Below are 20,402 nucleotides of genomic sequence, written 5' to 3' on the forward strand. Positions count from 1 at the left end.
TATTTTTCATTTAATTATAATAAATATTAAATAAAATTTTAAATTTTAAAAAAAAAAAAAGAGAAAAGAAAAAACAGATTTGAGGCCTATTTTATTGTGCACAGTAAAATTGGACAACATACCCTAAATAATATCCTAAATAGGAAGATTTTAATTTGTTTGGCATTGGGTGAAGTTCGCGCCAGACGATGCGTCACCGTCGACAGCCTGCTTTGCTTTTCCATGAATCTCATGGGCACAATGCACACGTGGCGCAAGCCCACATTCTCTCTGGCTGCCACGAATCGGTTTTCTTCCTACTCCTATGATTTAAAAATAACAAACAAACATATCTGTAATAAAGCAGAGGAGAGCCAACACACAGGCGACACAGCTGATGACCAGAATAAAGAAAACCTTCTCCTCGAAAATCCCGCTTTCCCAGCTGCCAGCTGGTCCTCTGTTTCAACCAAATGCAGAGCAACCTACTTCAATTTTTCGTATTCTTCTGCTGAATGATCAATTAGGAGCTAGGGGCAACACAACATACACTCTGCCCTTCAGACAATTCATGGAGGTTCCAGTTGGGTTTGTGGCTAAGCTATGGAGCCTCGTTTCCTTCTTACCTTTCTTCTTCTTGCTCACCATTCTCGGCCTTCTTAAAGGTGCGTAGCCTAATTTCCATAACCCCTAATTTAATTTGTTTAGGGTTAGGGTTTTACAGTATTTCTTCGCAGTGCCTGAACTATTGCTGCTTGATGAAAATTTGGCATAATAGTATTTATTCTGTAAATTTCTGTTTCTATAGAGATCATTTGGTTCGTAATTTGTCTTATCTTGTAGGTAAACTCAAATTCCTTTCGGAAGTTTTCACATTTGTCTTTCAGTCATTAGTACATCCACTGTAATTTTGGGTTGCAGGGTTGATTATCTGTCCGATTACGGTCGCGATCATAACTTTCGGAAACTCGGGAGTTGTCATAGGACTGTGGCCAGCGCATTTCATCTGGACTTACTACTGCATTGCAAAGTATGATTATGCTTCTTTTCAGCTTCCATCTCTAAGATCAAATGTTGGTTTTTATAAATTATAAGCTCTTGATTTGCTTGCAAAACAGAACCAGGAGACTTGGCTGGATTCTGAAGATTCTTGTACTGTTTTTGTTGCTATTGCCCTTGATCTTGTGGCCTGTGGTTACCATCATCGGAAGCATACTTGGCGGGATTGGGTACGGTTTTTTCGCACCCTTGATTGCAACATTCGAGATTATCGGCGAGAGAGCTTCCGACAAATGCTACCATTGCTTCTTCGTGAGCTTTTCCGAACACACACACACATATATATATGTATATCCTTCAAGCTGCATTATAAATGGCTAAAATTATTAGGATGGTTGCCGTTCTACTGTCGAAGGTAGCTGTACAGTGGTTAGAGACTTCACGGATTTTTGCTTCCACTCGTATTTCTCCTACATGGACGAGCTCTGTGAGGAGATGCACGATGGCGAAGAGCCATGGGATATAAAGTGAGGAATTTACACTTACTATTAGTGTTTTTTACTCTTGTAGTTTTTATGATGGTCTAATGTTTCTTGCTCAGGTTGTCGAAGCTTCCCGGATGTTTCTTTGTTTCTCTCTTAGCAGTTCCTATAGATGTTTCGCTTATTACGGCCGTGGCTCTCTGGAAAAGCCCGTACATGTTGTTCCGGGGATGGAAGAGGCTGTTAGAGGATATGATCGGACGGGAAGGCCCGTTTCTGGAGACTGTGTGCGTTCCGTTTGCTGGTTTGGCAATTTTGCTTTGGCCTTTGGCTGTTATAGGAGCTGTGTTGGCAGCTTTCTTCTCGAGCTTTTTCCTTGGCCTTTATGCCGGAATTATCGTTCACCAGGTGCACTGCTGCTGTTTTCTTGATCATTACTAAACGGAACGGGGCAGTCCCGATTGTTATTGGTAAAGAAATACTAACAAAATCGAACGTCCAGGAAGACTCTGTTGTAATGGGACTTGCATACATTGTGGCTGTAGTGTCCTTGTTCGATGAATATGTGAACGACTTGCTTTACCTAGCCGAGGGTTCGTGCTTTCCCAGGTATCATCGTCGAGAATATAATATCCTTCGACTAGACTAGACTTGACTGAGGATATGATTTTGATTCACTGAATCATTCTGGCAGCCAGGCCTCGATACCGTAGAGCCATGAGGTCTCCTAACGGGCTCGATAGAAAATGGTCGCTTGATAGCAAAACCGAGAGGGGTGGAGCGCGTAATGGTAAGTTAGTTTCGGAAGGATCGAGGACACTAAAGCAAGCAATTCAACAGTACACACCGATGCAGGTGAGTGATCGATCTCTAGCGTGTGACTATTAATGCAGATGTGTTTGTTCTCATTATGGACCGGATTTATATCTTAGGTGTGGGATTGGCTGTTCAAGTCGTGCGAGACAAATGGAAAAACGCTCCTCCGAGAAGGGTTGATAAGTGTGCAAGACATCCAGGACTGCATAGTGAAAGGCAACTGTAAGAAACTCGTCGTCAAGCTGCCTGCTTGGTCTGTTTTGCAGACCATCTTGACGGCCACCAAGTCTGATTCCGATGGTTTGATCATCTGTAAGTTCTCTTTAAGATGACACAAGGATCGGGTTTATCTGTATCTCATTGATACGATTGTTGGGGAAGGTAACTTTTATTAACTTTGTACGTAGCTGAACGAGTGGAACTAACAAACTACAACTTACCGAGGGATAGATTGTTCGAGTGGTTCATCGGGCCTCTCTTCACTATAAAGGATCAAGTAAAGGGATTGCAACTGACAGAAGACGAGGAAAGTTTATTGAAGAAGTTGGTTATATCTTGCAAGAATGAGCGGCCTGAGGATTGGGACGAGATTGGATTCCCTTCCGAGGACAAAGTGAGGCGAGCACAATTGCAAGCTGTGATTCGGAGGTATGTACAAATAGTCTTTTAGCTTATACGATGCTTGAGCATTTAAGTCTAGTTCAATTCAAGAGTTGAAAGACCGGGATGACAAAGTACACACAACCTTGTTCTATTTAACAGGTTGCAAGGAATAGTTAGTTCCCTGTCGCGACTGCCAACATTCAGGCGGCGATTCAAGAACCTGGTGAAGGTCCTATATGTTGAGTCAATTCAGACCGGGCTTATAGTTGAGCATGTCACAGGTGGCTCGAAGACGGGATGGGGCAGACATTTAGTGGGAAGAGGCAGTAGAAAGGCAAGAAATGCTGCTGCAGACGACAATGCTCGTGAGGACGAAGACGGTGGAGCTATGGTATGAGTCAAGACTACAGTCTAGGATTATAATCTGGTAGAAACATATATATATATATATGTGGATATTGACAACTACCTACCACATAGTGTTAAAATGTAAAAGAGGAAGTGCCAGATAAAGATTTAAGATAAAAAGGTACTTCAATGCTGAAGCAGTTGTTTCTAAAAAGGTGCAATTTTGATGACATCACAGGCTTTACATTGTATTTGTATTCTTGGTGAGGAAGTGATCAAGAAATGCAGCTAATATCTGTAAAAGTTAGCTTTAGAAATGCAGCTAATATAAAAAACTCATGCATCTCAAGACATGGTGAATTAGCATGCTGGAAAGCGCAATTCGAACGGCTGGTGAAATGCAACCAAACTTATGAGAGATCAGAGATCATAAGGAAGCTATGAGTAACTCACATGTTTGAGGAGGCATAAAAGGGCAGACTCCAGACACAGTTTTGGGTTTCATAGAGCACATCATCTTCCGAAACATCTGCATACTGAAGACACAAGAGTCGATGACAGAAACTTGAGCCCGGCGGAGCCACCAGGGAAGTAGGAGAGGGAATAATACGCAAGAGAAAGGACCTAGTAACACAAAAAGTATTAACCATTATGAAAGTTGTAATGTAGAGAAGTTCGTACTGAGAGAAATGTACCATAAATCATACCAAGGCATCTGAAATATGTATGAACATCACAAATTAATAAAAAAAAATAATTCTCGATGCAGAGTGTCCTAAATTAGTCGATAAAGAAAGAAAATCTGTATCTATAAGGATTCACTCTTCATGAAGAGGCATTAGAAGCAGAAAATCATTATGAAAGTACTCACCTAATGAGAATTGATTAGTTAAATTTCACATAAAAGAAAACAACAACCTTTTAATCCCTCTAATGGAAGTGCGCAAATGATCTATTTCACAGTCCTAGAAAAGATATTGCATTGCAAACTAAGAGTCTGATACTCCCAGCTAGATGTCCTCATCAAACAAACATTAACAAATAACTGATGATGTAGCGGTAAATATGATTATGTAATATTTTATAAACATGCAATGATACTAGAAGAGATCTTGATACCTGTAAGCCAGAGAAAACAACAGAAAGAACATAACTGTGAAGAACCATGGATACATAAATTGTACCCGCCATGCTGCCAAGGAATGCCAATGTAAAAGGTAGTCTCTGATAGAAAACAAGCAGATTAGTAAAATCAAGGGACAATTAAGAGGAAAAGACAGCACTTTATCCTTCCTAGTACCTAATATGAATATTAACCAAAATACCTGCATAGATAACATGTGGCTAAGCTGATCTTTTGGACCTTTTAGGGCAAAGAATGCACCAACTATAAAGGCACATCCAATAGTAAAGCAGATTGCAAACTTCTGTGGCTTAAGGACCATTACAGGAAGGAATATTGTGAAAGCAATGAAGATAAAGAAGACTCCAGTAGCCAGGAAGAACCCAAAGTACATTAAAGACTTCCCAGAAGGGACACTGCTCGTTGCAGAGTTAAAGCTTCCTGGTAAATCTCTAACTCCTTTTGAGAACCTGTTCAGAATACGAAAGAAGTTGGTTTCTAGTATGAACACATAACATATTCAGAGGAATTTTTAACATAACTAACAACATAACATTAAGTTTATTATTCCGTTGCGTTGAGAGGAATTTACAACATATCATTAAGTTTATTATTCCATTATGTTTTGTTAGAAACTGAGGATCGATAAAATGTTGTCTTGCTTCCATCAATCAGGAAAACATTACATTGATGTACAAAACTAGGGAAAACTGGAATTACGGAGTAGAAAGTATCAATTTGTTGGCAATCAAGTAATGATTTCCTTAATAGTGTAATTAACTAACAAGCTTTAAAGTAACTAAAGAAATACAGATACACTAATATTCTCACAAGACTAATTCAAATAAACTAATATAAACTAACGATTATCATCTCAGCCTTCTAAATACCCATCATTCAAGAATCTGAATATTTAACAGGAGATTTATCATCACAAAATAGTCTCTATAAACACACGAACAAAGATTATAGAAGAGCGAAGAAAATAAAAGAAACAACAATAGAACAGCAACAAGGTCCAGAGTTATCAGCACCAAAACTGTAAGGTAGAGACTTACAAAGTTAATGAAATGAAGATCCCCTATCTCAGTTCAGTGAATGAATATTTAAATTTCTGAAATTCGAATTGTTTGCAAGTAATCCCTTCATTTGTAACTCAGGTATTAGGGATTCCCCTAAGATTTATTGCTTTTCAATATAGCAGAAGTTTTAAGCTTATTACTTCATTTCTTATTCGATTTGGTTCCGTTACAATTAGACTTGAGACGAAGCTTGTTTATCAGTGTTTAACCATCTGCATTCAGTGTGTTTGATAAGATGCACAAAGAGTTCCACTACTGTTTTCTTTTATTGTTAGCATTGTATTTTCCTACAAATGACATCTTGAAGTCATTTAAGGTCTAACATAAACTCATCTTTAGCATTAAACAACATAAATTCATCCTATTGGTTTGTACTGACAAACAAATTTCACACAAGTAGGATTTATTGTATCATATAATGGAGCAACCAACCTAAATCAATCCACTAATAGTGGACACGGCACCCTCGGCATCCATATACAGAGAAGCAACAAATTTCTACGCTACGAGCAAGATTCATGAATATAGAAGCAAGCTTGACATATTCAATTTCATGATAAAAACAGAAGGGAAGAAATGACCAAATTGCATTTTATTAACCACGAACAGTAAAGTTTGGGCACTACTTCAACATTCACCATAATTAAGGAAACGAAATTTTAAAGCACAGCATCAAAAAAATCTATTCAGAGCTTCAATTTTCTAGGTTTTGCATTTCATACTCACACATTGAATGTAGAGGTAACTTTGTCGTTGGCCGTCCTCACAGCGGCTTCCAGATCGAAAGAAGATGGGTCCCTATCGGCTGGGTCGGAGGTCGCGGCATAAGCATTCCACTCGGCGAGCAGAGACGGCGGTTTACTGTCCAGATCGCTGCTCGGACCACCTGTGAACCATCCCTGCGCTGTTTTTTGCATATTGGAGAATCCTTTATCCTATTCGCGTAAAGTTTAATGTAGTGAAACAGTTTATTTTTCCCTTTTCTGTAAGGTACTACGGCGGGGCGCGGCGGCGGAAAGTGTCGGCGGCGAGTTCCTCTGCCGGGAAATGGCATACGGTCCCGTCGGGAGTCCCTTCTCTAATTACTGTAGAATAATTAATGACAAGTAAATTCTAATAATATAAATAATTATGGCATTTTTGAGTTACTTTTGTATTTAGATTTTCAATATTTTGTTGTATTTATTATGCTATGGCTGTGTTTGTTTGGGGGTTTGGATTTTGAGTTGGGATTTGAATAGTAAAAATTTTGAATTTGAATAGTTGTATGATGTGATATAAATAGGGTTTGATGTGATGTTTTGAATGTAAAATTGATTTTTAGTATAATATAAAAAATGAAAAATAGGTGTTTGATTTGATATTTTGAGGGAAAAAAATTGGATGAATAGTGGAAATCCACCAAAATCCTTCAAACAAATACACCCATATATATATTTTTTTAAAATTATAAATCTGTCTATATCTAATCATAATTTTATTTTATTTTATTTTATATTCAAAATAACCAAATATGTGAACATCATGTTCTCATATTTGCACAGGGAGATTCAATGAATGTATGGTGCGTAATTGTTTTTTTCACGTAAAAATATAATCCATTTATCTTTTAACCTGTACACTTTGGGTGTGTTTGTTTGTGTGAGATTTGGATTTTGTATTTGAGATTTGAATAGTTGCATAATATGTTATAAATTGGTGTTATATAATATTTTTAATGTAAAATTGATTTTTAGTTTAATATAAAAAATAGGTGTTTGGTTTAAAAATTAAACTAGGTAGACATACAAAATTGTGTGACGTATTTCTAATGTCTATTACGATTTTTTTATTTTTTTACGATTTTTAAATATTAATTATTGTATAAAAATAAGAAAATAACATAAATATATTTATTAGTGTCTATAATTAAATTTATGCTAAAAATTATATAAATATAAAAATATTTTTAATATTAATGCAATAATGGAAAAGATAAATGAGATCAACAGGACGGAGGAGTATTACATATAAAAAAATTCTATTCGATTTTACATACAAAATATTTAACAACAAAAGAACATGAATATTTCTAGTTTTGAATAATAATACTCCATCCGTCCATTTTTTCATTTTAGTCCGTCCTATAACAAAGTATTCATTTTTTTTTTATTAACTGTACTATCTATCTACCTAACATTACAAATATTCTTACAACTTACAATATACTATTATACAAATGCTATTACTTTTATATCACACATACTAATAAGGTTATTTTAGTCATTTCTACTTTATTCCTACTATATCCCAATATAATACTAATATTTTTAAAGTTACTTGAAAAAACAAATGAATATTTAGTTGTGGAACATAAAGAATATAATTAAATTATATGAGGCAATGGAGTTAATGTATACATTGAATCGACTTTTTCTATAAATATTAAAAATATTATATAATTATATAATCAATCCATGTATACATAAAAAAAAAATGTATTATTATTTTCCTACACTTCAGAATTTTATACATTTCAAATATATTCATTTAGTATTGTTAGTATGTACTATTTGTAAAAAATATTATAAAAATTACAATATAATTATGATGTACATAAATAATAATAAAAATCAATAACAATATATAAAATTATTATTCTTCATAATATTTTTATAATTTTTCATACACCAAAAAATTATAAACAATAAACAATGATTGGACCTAATTTTACAAAAAAACTATATAGTAAAAAAATTTAAAAATATAAATAAATAAATACTATTCCATCTATCTAGTAAATTTACTCTAATTTCTTTGTAAAAATACAAAGAAATAAGATTGAATATTCAGGACGAAATAAATAGAATGTAACTTATAAAAATAATGTATATTTTATAGTATATGAAATAATATTTTAAAATAGGACATTTCAAAATTAATCTGTTTTTTTAGTTTATAATTCTATTTTTATTTAAATAATATTTTCTCAGTCCACCAAATATATTTATTTAAGTTGAATACAAAGTTTAATTAATATATATCTGTTAGAAATTTTCAGGAAAAATAATGAGATTGTTATTAATCATCAAAATAAGAAGTGCAATACAAAACAGACTAGACTAAGTAATTAATTGATGAATAAGATCAACTCTAAGTATAAATCTACTAAATTTAAAATTGAATATCTAAAATATCTCAACAATGTCTATTAATTTTGACAAGTTGCAATCTTAGTTTGAATTTTAAGTATATCCGGTCTGAGCTAGCTAAAAAAAATTATATATAAAAATGAAAAATAATAATAATAAATATTCAAATTCAACAATAAAATGAAATATGACATCATCGCACCAACATCATTAATTTACGACAGATAATTATTTATGCATATAATCCAATATTAACTATTGAAAATAAATACACATAATAATCAAGTAGAAAATAATAAGGAAAAGCGGGCAGTGACGGTCGCTACCCATAAATCAAATCATTATAAATAATTACATTGTCGGTTTGAAAAAAATAAAACAATAATAATTAAGGCCCCCAGCCTAAAAATCCCACCAATAATAATTCAGACCAAATCTGAAATTTTATGCAAATCTGCATTTCCTCAAGATTCTTACGTATGTATATGCATATCATCATCTATTCTCCCCCACTGTCACTGTTCCCATTTATTGATAACAATTTTGATTGAACCAAACACAGAAGATGATGAGGGTGATGATGATAAACAGCTAAAGATTAGAAGGGGCACTTTATCAAATATATATATATACTTATTTATTTAAAAATAATAATAATAATAATAATAATAATAATAAAAAATCAAAACAAACAAACAAACAAACAAACAAAAAATCTCGTCTTTTATTCGAAAAAGTTCCTGCAAGTTAAACCAGCAGTTGTTACTTTTGCTATGGCCAACAATGTGCAAAACATCGAGGGGTGAGAACTCTGTGTGGGCCAACACTATTTTACAGTGCAAAAGCAGCTGTTGCAGGCAGAGCACAACAGTAATCTTTTCTTCTTTCCAGCGAATCGATCGATCGATCGATAGATAGATAGGTAGATAATAGATAGATGATAACAGAATTGTACTTGTATTGATTTCGGTGGCCAGCAGTTTAATCCTTACTTCATCGCCAAGGGGGAGCTTTCATTTCCGACCTGGTAAGCTCGTCCAATCCATGGCTGCTGCTCTTCCATCTCCCCTCCTTGCTCTTTGGGGATTTTTATGAAAAAAAATTTGGGGATTTTGTATATTGAGGATCTGTTGCTGCTAATTTGTGTGGATCTTTAGGTCTTATGGTTCTGATTTTGTTTCCATGGCTAGTTGGGTTTCTAAAATTGACGATTGATTGTGTTATAATGATTTGCAGATCTGCCATGAGAATTATTCCTTGATTGCTATAGAATTTACTACCATTTAGTTTGTGAATAATCAGCATACATGTGTTTGACTCAAAATCCTGGATTTTCCCCAATTCCTTTTGAGTTCTTGAGAGGGCTAGAAATTGGGGAATTTGGAAAATTAGGTTTATGGAAATTTGGTGTCTGTGAATCTGGAAATTAGTTCTCAGCAACACATATATAGATACATAGATACATACATAAACATGTGAAGTTGGTTCCCTGTAACATTGGTGGATCAAATGCTGGGCATGGAATGGAATACATCCCCAACTCTATAAATACTTGCTGTGATTTCTACCTCAGAAACACCATATCTCCTATTGATTTACACAACTTGCTATTCTGATTCGATTGGATCGCCTTCTAAATGGTCGATTACTTTTGTTCATATGCAGATAGGTTGCACCCTTCCAGCCATTGATTACCTTGCCTAGATTTAGCTGGTAAGTCTGTTGTTTTCAATTTTTCGTTCTCGAACTGTAGTAACTTTGCAAACAACAACGGCCTCAGGTTCAGCTCGCTTGCTCGATCGCGCTCTTAAGAATGGCTATATCATCATACACAACTCCGGCAGATTCAGGGGTGCTCTTCGTGATCCTGGCGAACACGGCCATGTCCATAGCGATGGTGAAGGAGATTGTGCGCTCGATACTGCACGTAATTGGCATCCGCATCGCGTCGTGGGAGGAGCTCTCGGTGGAGCCTCTGGATTCAGGGGAATGCCACCGAAGCCCCTCGGAAACATACGCGGAGGAGCTGAGAAGCCAGATGCCGGCGATGAGGTACGACTCGATCTTCATACGCACCTGCCTCAGGGAAGAGTGTCCCATCTGCTTGACCGAGTTCGAGGCGAACATGGAGGTGAACCGGCTCGCGTGCAGCCATGTTTTCCACAAGGTGTGCCTCGAGAAGTGGCTCAACTACTGGAACGCCACATGCCCGCTTTGCCGGAACCACATGATGCCTCAAGAAGCCGAGCGACAAGAACACGGCGACGACGACGACGAAGACGATGCTTGTCCTATGTGAGTACGTGAGAGAACCTAACACATATACATACAGATACATACATACACATCTATAGTTACATAAGGCCTTCTTGATCGAGGAAGTTGGTTTATGGGTGTGAGGTGTAGTAGTATGTGCATAGTGTCGATCATGTCTGTGTTGTTTAGCTGCCAACGTGTCGCGTCCTCTTTGCAGTGACGGGTCAGCATTACTCTTATTTATATCGTGTATATATATATATATATATATTTATATACTGTAAAAAGGCTTCTGAAAACACTATGCAATGCAGTTGTATTTCTTGAAGAATTCCCCTTGAGCATACATGACAATTTTTCCCAGAATAGATGGAAATCAGATAATGGTTTTCAATAATTGATTTCCAAGTGCATGAAGTGGGTTCGGATTGTCATGTGATTCAGTATTGTAACTTGGGAAATTAGGAATATGTGACAGGTAGAATGCGTGATTATATATAGTAATCTGAATGGTGGACTAATGTTTTTCTCTTTCTATCATTTCAGAATATTTATTCAGCATAAAAACCTAATTTCAAGTTGGCAAGAAAACTGAAGCCAACGAAGAATATTATCTATCTATATATAGTAAATATAATAATATAGAGCAGAAAACACTAATTCACGTTATGAGGTGATGATCTGAGACTTACACAAGCAGAGTTTGTAATCTTGCCTTTGGAAGAACCAGCACACTTGTTTATTTACATAGTCGAATTGTAATTTTGCAGGTCAGATTCTGTAAAGCAGACTCAAGAAACATGCAGACCGTACAAGCAGTGTATTCACCAGAGAAAAATTATTCAAAATGAAACTACTGACTTGTGATTGATCCAAGAGGTTGGATCAGTTTCATTCACGACCATTGGTATTCCGCTGATAGCCTCCTTCCTGAAACATTTGGAATGAGAATCTTGCTATTGAATTTAGTGAATCAAGCAAAGCCAGATTAGAAAGACAACATTGCTAATTTGTTTATACAGGATAAGAATTCACAAGGTTGAGTCGGAATTTCAGGGGAGATGAACATAAAAGCTCTACCTTTACAAGTTATAGCATAGATTCATACTAACTTCAAATCTGCAATTCAGCATGCCTCTGGGAAATAAAAGCTTCTTTCGACAATGCTTTCTCTAGTCTTTCCTCAAATGGTGTTGCATGCCAGCTAACTCTCTTATCCTGTGAAAAGTTTCAAAATTTATAGTTACAAGTGAACAAAGGGAAGAAAGTCGAGAAATTAAGGCCAGTTTGAAAAATAGAGACATGCCTCTTTGTATTTGTTATTTGTGTTAGGAATTCCATTTCCAGCCCGGCAATCTAGAAATTTTTGCGAGGTTGCACTATCATTCCAGTGGGATGCTACCATCCCCACAATAGGCCTGTCCATGGGTGTAGCTCCATGAATGTGATCACCAATGGAAGAATCACATTGTTCATCTGTATAATCCTGATTGGCTGACTCTGACTTCAACCAAGGAGAAAAGCTAAACTCACGGTCCTCGGCATCCTTCCAGAGAAAACTATCCTTTGCCGACATTTCAGGCACAAGGGTTGATGTTAGGTCCACTGCATGGTTTGGCTCAAAAGATTTTCGGCCATTGCTGGAATCAGAATAATCATCATCCTTGAACTCCTTCTCTTGGAGAGGACAGTGAACAGGGTTCCAGACAGAGAACACATACTGGGATCGTATTTTACCAGCTTTTCCACCAGTCATGTTGTCCATGTACGCGGGGAAAACAGTTCCAGGTGTTTGCATATCATCATGCAATTTTATGGGAGTGGGATCTGGCGATGCCTTCTTCAATGAGCTGTGATGATAAGCAGAGAAAGGTTTCTTCGAGCACTGATCAGAACTTCCAGAAGAGCATGTAGAGTTATCAGACTCACATTCAAATCTAACAGACTTATATTTTCCCGGTCCACTTTTAGCAGTTACTTCAGGAGAAACAGGTGAAATCAATGAACAAGTTTCTTCATTGACTACATCCATTGAAGTAATATTATTCTGAGCGTCACTGCTTTGTGTGGACTTGATAGATTCCGCTACAGTGCTAAGCTCATCACTCCTACAGCTTGTGGAGTTTCTATCAAAAGCAAGAATAGATACATAAGCTGCATGTAAATGCTAGTTACAAGCAACAGATATGGGAGTGGTGCTTCTATTTAAATTTAAACAAAGGGAATATCTAAATTTATATTTATTCAACCATCTGGCATGCTTGTTACTATAGTAAAAACTTGAGTAATCGCTACCTATAAAACATGGAAAGACAAAGTTAGGTTCTGTTTTCACAACAAAGTTTCAAATATCGCTTCAACAACGACAGTTGCTACTTGCTATGTTGTTGCAGCCATGTAAACAAAAGAAGGTATACCTGGCGGGTGTCCTGACCGAAAAATCTTCCCAACCCACCCATTCTTTACACGTTCTGACATGTGTCGGTGATCCAACAGAAAGTGATCCATCAGAATGCTTCTCAGTGGGTGAATTGGAAATGAATCCTGATGTTTCTTCATACAATGTTGATGCATCCACCCATTTTCTTGAAGCTTTCCGAATCTCCACAGGAGTATTAACCAAAGTTCCACATGCTTTCAGGAATTTGGCCTGTGGAATAAATCCATAGCATGTCTACTCGTCAAAACAAATAAGTGCATTTAGGACGGATTCAGTTGTCCTCTAAATGAGAAGGCCAGAATATCTTCACATACTTTGATAAAGGCAAGCAAAAGTAAATATGAACTGGTTGCCTATCAAACAATGAAACAATTGGTCACAAATTTCCAATTTTGTAAAATTTCTGAGGTATGCATCTAATTCAGAATTCTATATTGAACACTGAGCAATATACCTTGAAGATCACCCATCACATCAAGTTGCCAACAAGGATGATAGAATTCACATACTGAATTTAAGAGCAAATGTATAACTAAAGTGTGATGAAAAGAAGTGCCCCATTTGAGCTGACTGACTAAAGGTGGGGCAAAGTAATAGGGTGTTTCCTATACAAGTAACGCCATATAGTCCACAAACCTGAACAAACTAATCAAATAAAATACTCAAGAGTTGATCATGCCATTAAAGCTGAATTTAAAAAATCATAATCCCATACTTGTTATCATACTTTGGAAATTCAAACAAATACAAAACATTGTGATCTTGTTTACTACACTAGATGATTTAATCTTTACGTGACAATTAACACAAAGATTAAACAATCATATTTAGTCAAGAAGCCCATATGTTTTAATAATCCGATTCAACAATGACCTGAGTCTCGAGCTCCTTGATATCAAGATCTGCAGGCAGTGAATTCAGGCATTCCCTGTCCGTTCGCCGTGAATCATCTATGGATTATTCCAAAATCAAGAAATAATAAAGCCAATTAGTTGATCAACGATCAAAACTAAAACAATTTCAACATCTCTACCGCTCGGAATTCTTCATGAGTTCACGCAGTCCGTATCAAATACGAAGAGAATATATCCAGAACATATACGAATTAGAAAAATACTTACCATCAGAAAGAAATAGCGATGAGAGCGCTTTCTTATTGTAGGACACCGACGGCTCACGCTGAAACCACCCACAGAAAACGAATAAATTTTCCAAAAGAAATGTTCACGCCCACAAAAAGAACTAAGGCATAAAACACAATCCACAACATATACACGGAATTTGCTTCGCATTATCTGGAAAATGAACAAAATAAAACTCTAACCGGCGCAGAGCCAACGCAAGAATGAGAATCTCTGCTCCGAAAGCAGCCAATAAAACACCTCATAGCTACATCCACCACCTCCTGTACAAATTCTACCACTGCACACCCTTCACCTTCCCTCTTCTCCGCGGAAAACGACGGAAATACCATTTACTTCTACTTATAGATACTCTGAACTTATATAGAGAGAAAAAATTCGGTGTGGAATCACTGGATCTACAAAACTTCAATGAGAAACTGAGTAACCGTTGCCCTTGGAGGCGTTGATGACTCCTCTTGGTTTGAAATTCGAATGGAGGAAACACAAACACCCTAACCAAAAAAAATGTGAATTTCATCTTACATCCCCAAAAGTTGTTAAATTTGCAGAGTTCCCGCTCGTTCAAACGGGTCGGAGGTCCAGAGAGAGAGAGTCGGGTCAAAAACCAAGTTTATTTATTCATGGATTTGAAAATAATTTTTTAACAATGAAATTGTGAATTAAAATATTTATTTTTATTTAATATGTTATATGCTATTATGGTATGGACATATATTGCATGTTATTAATTTATTTATCGTATTTATATTATATTAAAAATAAATTTGTATTATTGTTATATCTTCAACACAGTTAATAAAAGAGTGCAAAATGATGTTAATATTTTTATATTTATACTATATGGATTAGTTTTAATATATATATATATTATAGTGGGATATAAGAAAATGCTAAAAATAGTACATTATGTAAGAAATGGAGAAAATATTTTTTAATTTTTTAATTTTTTTTTATTTTCTTAGATGCATTTTTGTCAATTTCAATATAAATATTTATAATTAATTTTTTTCATACAGAAACAATTATTTAATTCAAAAAATTCACAAAATTTAAAAATATTGTAAAAAACACACACAATATGCATATGTTGGGAAGATTATTCTTATTTTAATAAATGCATTATGTATTTAAGTTGAAATTTCATTTTTTTAAAAAAAAATAAAATTCAGATTGTAATATAAATAGAATAGATATGGGTCTGTTTTTTAACTAAATTTTTCAAAAATTTTACTACTGTATTTTCTGAAAATATATATATTTTCCACAAAACATCTCATCAAATACTATTTTAATATCAAGTTAAAATCAATAATTGTATAGTATGATATAAATATAGATTGATGTGATATTTTAAATATAAAATTAATTTTTAATATAATATAAAATAAAAAATAGATATTTAATTTGATATTTTTAGAAAAAAAAATTGGACATTGAAGTTTCAATTATTATGTTTGTGTGTTTTTTTTTTTAAAAAAAAAATTCGAATTCAAAATTGCTATAAATATTCCATAAAATCAGGTTCGAACTCCATTACTACTAATCAGTATTCATTAATGATTAATATTTAATCAGTCACATAATCTAAAAGTATTGATTAATTATGTATATAGGAGATATTAACATAAATGAGAGAAATATTTTAAAATATACTGTGTTGAATGTAACATTTAATTTCAGCGATTATAGCCACAATATTTATATTTAAATAAAAAAAATTAGACGAACCATGTATGAAAGACAAAATTTAGATGCATCGAAATTTGAACTATGACTTCAGGGTCACAAATTCATCAACCGCCGGGTCATTCATTTGAAGATTTTTATTTAGTTATTTTTAATGTAAAATAATTTTATACTATTCATGAAAGAATAGTATGATTTCTTTAAAAAATGCGTGTTTTTTAAATTTTCAATTACCAACAAATTGCTACTTTATGAATTTGTTTGTTTTGTAAGTTTTAAATAATAGTTGAAAGTTAAACTTCTATATGGTGCTTTTTTATCTTGAAAAAAGAAGAATGATGTTATAGTCAACAAAACTTTTTCTTTTTATTTTAATTTTAATTACACCAACATATAATTGCAAGGAAAAGAATTAATATAAAAACTTGGTTCAAATTGTAAGCACATTTAATACCAATTATTGCCAAGCCCACAAATTCAATGGTCAAATTTTGTGACAATACCAAAATAAGGATTGAAAAGGACCACGTACATAATTCATTAATAAATTCATTTAAGTCAAGAGGAATTTACACAATAGGGTTAACCTTATATTATTTATTTATTCAAAATAGAATTTACACCACAACATTTTAAAGTATTTTGTATTGGAAAAATTGTTTAACTATATATTATCATTTTTGTAATATTAATCGGTCACATTATTATTATTATTATTATTATTATTATTATTATTATTATTTATTTATTTATTTATTTATTTATTTATTTTGTAACAAATGATATGATGAAGGTTTGGAAAATTAGCTCAAGTGGCTACACAAATAGAATGAATCCAAAAAAATTAGGCACCGGCTTTTATTGACACATGTGTAGGAAAATACAGACAAATCTTTATTTTTAAATAATATTATTTCAACGTGTGATTTATGGTTGGCCCGAAATCCATTTAATTATCCCACGTGTTTATTATTATTATTATTATTATTATTATTATTATTATTATTATTACATAAAAGCATATAAGAAAGTACAAAACTACAATTTCCATGGAGGAAATAGCAATTTTATTTTCTGTAAATAAAAATACTTATTCATTTTGTCATTATTTTTATTCTGTAAATATATAGTAATAAGTAATGACTTTGATTTTATTGTTTAAATAACATGCAAGTTTGCGGATGGTAATAACCATAATTCAAAATATATATTTTAGTAGTATGTTGCATAATAACCATCAATATATAAATAAAATAGACTCCGTTAATTAAGATATAACATTTGAAAAAAAAATTGAAATTATTAAAATGTTAATTTATGAATATATATATATATTGTGTGATACTTTTGAAAAAATTTAGTATTAAAAATTTCAAAAGTATATATATATATATACATAAATTCATATTTTGAAATAAAATAAATGTTGGGGTGCAGACCCAAATCCCATATGAGAAGTTGTGAAGAAAATTCCACACCTTGTAAGTTTCGAGTGAACTCCACTGATATAAGTATGTGTTTGGTATTGGTTTCAAAAGCAATTATTATTATTATTAAATTTTTATTTAAATAGTATTTTGATACTATATTTTGTTAGATAAAATAATGTATTTTATTAAAAATTGTGAAAAATAAATAATATTGATTTCAATTTCAAATAATAATAATAATAATAATAATAATAATAAAACAAATCCAAACATGGCGGAGATAGAAGCATGAAAATGGCAAAGGAATGAAGGACAGTTCAAACACATTTAGGCACGTTTTCTGACTATGAATATATATATATATATATATTTAGATTATATATATGTGTATATGTGTGTCCTACTTTTAATTAGTTCAAAAGAACATTCAATTGCATATTGATTTTTTAAGCTGAATTTATTGACTATGTTCATTTAGGAAAGGCTGATTATGAGGATATAGCTTATAAATAATTTAAAAATAATAATTATTATTATTAAATAACGGTTTGAGATTGATTTGGAATAAAGTTAGAAAATTCTAATTTCAAATAAAAAGTTACAAAAAATGGTGAATGTTTGAAAAAGAAATGAGCTCGTGTCGAACTATCATTTCCAGAATTATTCATCCTTAAATATAAGTATAATAAACTCAAAATTTTATTTTGCCCGAAAATTATTTTAGACAAAAAATATAGATAAGTCGTACATTATATTGTTACATATTATTTCAAATTCAATAATCTTGAATAATACAATGGCCGCGCCTTTTTAACTATAACTTATTGTCGAGCTTAAAAAATAATTTTGTGTGTTGATTCATACAAGTATGTACTATTTGGCTAGCAATAACAAGGCTAAGAGTACAAAAGAAGTTATGTGTGCATTTATCGATTTAAATTTACAATCATATAAATTACAACATTATAATTTAATAAGAATAAACAAAACCTCCAAGAAAAAAATAGAAAGAGAAAAGAAAAATAAAATATGTGGACATACCATGAATCCGATGCTTATTTTAAATAATAAGAAATAAATAAAAGACACGTGCTGTAATATTATTACAGGAATAGTCAATAGAAATATTAATTATTTTTTATCGCTAAATACTATTTATATATATTATATAATCTTTTATTAATTTCTATAAAAAATATATATAATTGTTTTCAAAAAATCACTATATCCCATTTTCTATTAAAAAAATAAATAAATTCATAAAGTTTATATATATATATATTATATAATCTTTTATTAATTTCTATAAAAAATATATATAATTTTTTTCAAAAAATCACTATATCCCATTTTCTATTAAAAAAATAAATAAATTCATAAAGTGAGCCGTCAATATAAATATGAAAATAAATAAATAAATATGTTGGCTTACTTCCCATGTGATGGTAATCGTATTATGCTCTTAATGTTTTATTCAAATATTTCGGTTTGTTTGTTTAATAAATTATATCGAAAAAAAAATTGACAAACAAACCCTTCATTAATTTGGACTCACTTATAATTTTTTATTTTTTTTATTTTTTATGTTCATCTCTTTCCCCAATAACTGAATATATTTATATATATTTAAAAGCTTTTTATAGTTTATAAAATTAATTGATATTGATCATGTATAAGATTACGTGTTTGTTTAGTCGTGATAAATTTCAAATTGATTTGAAATTAAATATTCATTTAAATTTTTGTTTAAATGATATTTTAATATAATATTTTGTAAGAAAAAAATAATATATACAATTAAAGAAAAATAACACTTTATTTTCTAGTTTGGTATACGAACAAACCTAGATTACCTATGCTCGTCGTTAGTAGAGCACAAAAACAACAATTGCCTTTTTGTTGGTAGCTACCGGTGCGAATGGCGTCACTTTGTGTCTACCCAACGGAAGCCTTGAAGAGACAAAATGTATAGATTGTGATAAAGGGAATTAATTGGAGTCATTCTCTAAGGTCGACAATGAGGTTGTTTAATTATCCTCGGACAAGTTGTTGGTCTGTGTGCATATTGAGATCTTAATTTTTTAGACAGAGAAATTACTTTCGAACCTTCAACTCTTGTTCCTCACTTTTTTATATTTTGAATTAATTTTTTTCATTCAAATTCGGCGGAAGAGTTGTTGGAGAAAGAAGTTTATGAAAATTCGATCCGAATTAGCGGCTAGTTATTAAGTTGCATTACTCTCAAACTAGTTTAGAATGATCGATGTTATTAGGAATTGATAACTCAGTGACCTGTGAAACATTTGTAAGATAAGCTATATAAGAGAGGAAATGAGTTGAAGGAGTGTTTAGTTGTTGAGTCTTGTAATCTGTACAAATTATAACTGAACTGAGTCAATAAACTCGTGTATCATTTATTATTTTGGTACATCTCCATCTCCATTTATTTCGTTGACACTGCGTTACCATTACTCTGAGTTTATTTTTATTTCTTCAAATGTTGATCATTACACTGGTGTGCATTTATTCGGGGAATTGACCCTTGTTTGCAAGTTTGTGATTAGTAGTCCGAACCCATTTTTCAACATGTATTTTTATTGAAAATCTTACTAATTAATTAGTGATATTTTATTTTACTTCTTGAAATACAATACAAACACACTGTCTATTTCAATTTATTTGTATTATATAAATTAAAATTTATTTTTCATAAAATGATATTCATATTAAATATTGTGTTATTGAAATATAATTCTAAGAACATTCAAACCCATGTTTTTAATATATTTTGAAGCATATATATTACATTATGAAGAAATATCAATTAAATAAACTCACACCAAACGTACAATATATTGAATGGAATTTTGGTAGATGCAAAA

General features: G+C 32.5%; 4 protein-coding genes across 4 annotated transcripts; 2 read left to right on the plus strand and 2 right to left on the minus strand.

Moving 5' to 3' along the window:
• Positions 1–344: 344 nt before the first annotated feature.
• LOC127240614 (uncharacterized membrane protein At3g27390) lies at positions 345–3,775 on the plus strand. The gene is made up of 10 exons (XM_051259389.1): positions 345–644; positions 901–1,009; positions 1,098–1,290; positions 1,369–1,505; positions 1,580–1,868; positions 1,963–2,069; positions 2,159–2,315; positions 2,393–2,588; positions 2,684–2,924; positions 3,039–3,775. The coding sequence occupies exons 1-10, from the start codon at positions 377–379 to the stop codon at positions 3,274–3,276; spliced, it is 1,935 nt and encodes a 644-aa protein (XP_051115346.1). The 5' UTR covers positions 345–376; the 3' UTR covers positions 3,277–3,775.
• LOC127240615 (protein transport protein SFT2-like) lies at positions 3,429–6,531 on the minus strand. The gene is made up of 4 exons (XM_051259390.1): positions 6,159–6,531; positions 4,553–4,820; positions 4,347–4,451; positions 3,429–3,851 (listed from the first exon to the last, which is right to left on the minus strand). Exons 1-4 carry the CDS (start codon positions 6,347–6,349, stop codon positions 3,741–3,743), a joined length of 675 nt encoding a protein of 224 aa, XP_051115347.1. The 5' UTR covers positions 6,350–6,531; the 3' UTR covers positions 3,429–3,740.
• A 2,781-nt stretch (positions 6,532–9,312) lies between these two features.
• On the plus strand, positions 9,313–11,862 carry LOC127240579 (probable E3 ubiquitin-protein ligase XERICO). Its single transcript, XM_051259320.1, has 4 exons — positions 9,313–9,590; positions 10,229–10,276; positions 10,344–10,858; positions 11,590–11,862. The coding sequence occupies exons 3-4, from the start codon at positions 10,377–10,379 to the stop codon at positions 11,684–11,686; spliced, it is 579 nt and encodes a 192-aa protein (XP_051115277.1). The 5' UTR covers positions 9,313–9,590; positions 10,229–10,276; positions 10,344–10,376; the 3' UTR covers positions 11,687–11,862.
• LOC127240578 (protein JASON-like) lies at positions 10,734–14,889 on the minus strand. Its single transcript, XM_051259319.1, has 7 exons — positions 14,584–14,889; positions 14,381–14,438; positions 14,133–14,209; positions 13,237–13,469; positions 12,126–12,945; positions 11,900–12,037; positions 10,734–11,749 (listed from the first exon to the last, which is right to left on the minus strand). Exons 1-6 carry the CDS (start codon positions 14,731–14,733, stop codon positions 11,933–11,935), a joined length of 1,443 nt encoding a protein of 480 aa, XP_051115276.1. The 5' UTR covers positions 14,734–14,889; the 3' UTR covers positions 10,734–11,749; positions 11,900–11,932.
• Between the last annotated feature and the right edge of the window lie 5,513 nt (positions 14,890–20,402).

The sequence above is a fragment of the Andrographis paniculata genome, unplaced genomic scaffold (genome assembly GCF_009805555.1).
Source record: "Andrographis paniculata isolate CXL003 unplaced genomic scaffold, ASM980555v1 Contig79END, whole genome shotgun sequence".
Lineage (NCBI taxonomy): Eukaryota > Viridiplantae > Streptophyta > Magnoliopsida > Lamiales > Acanthaceae > Andrographis > Andrographis paniculata.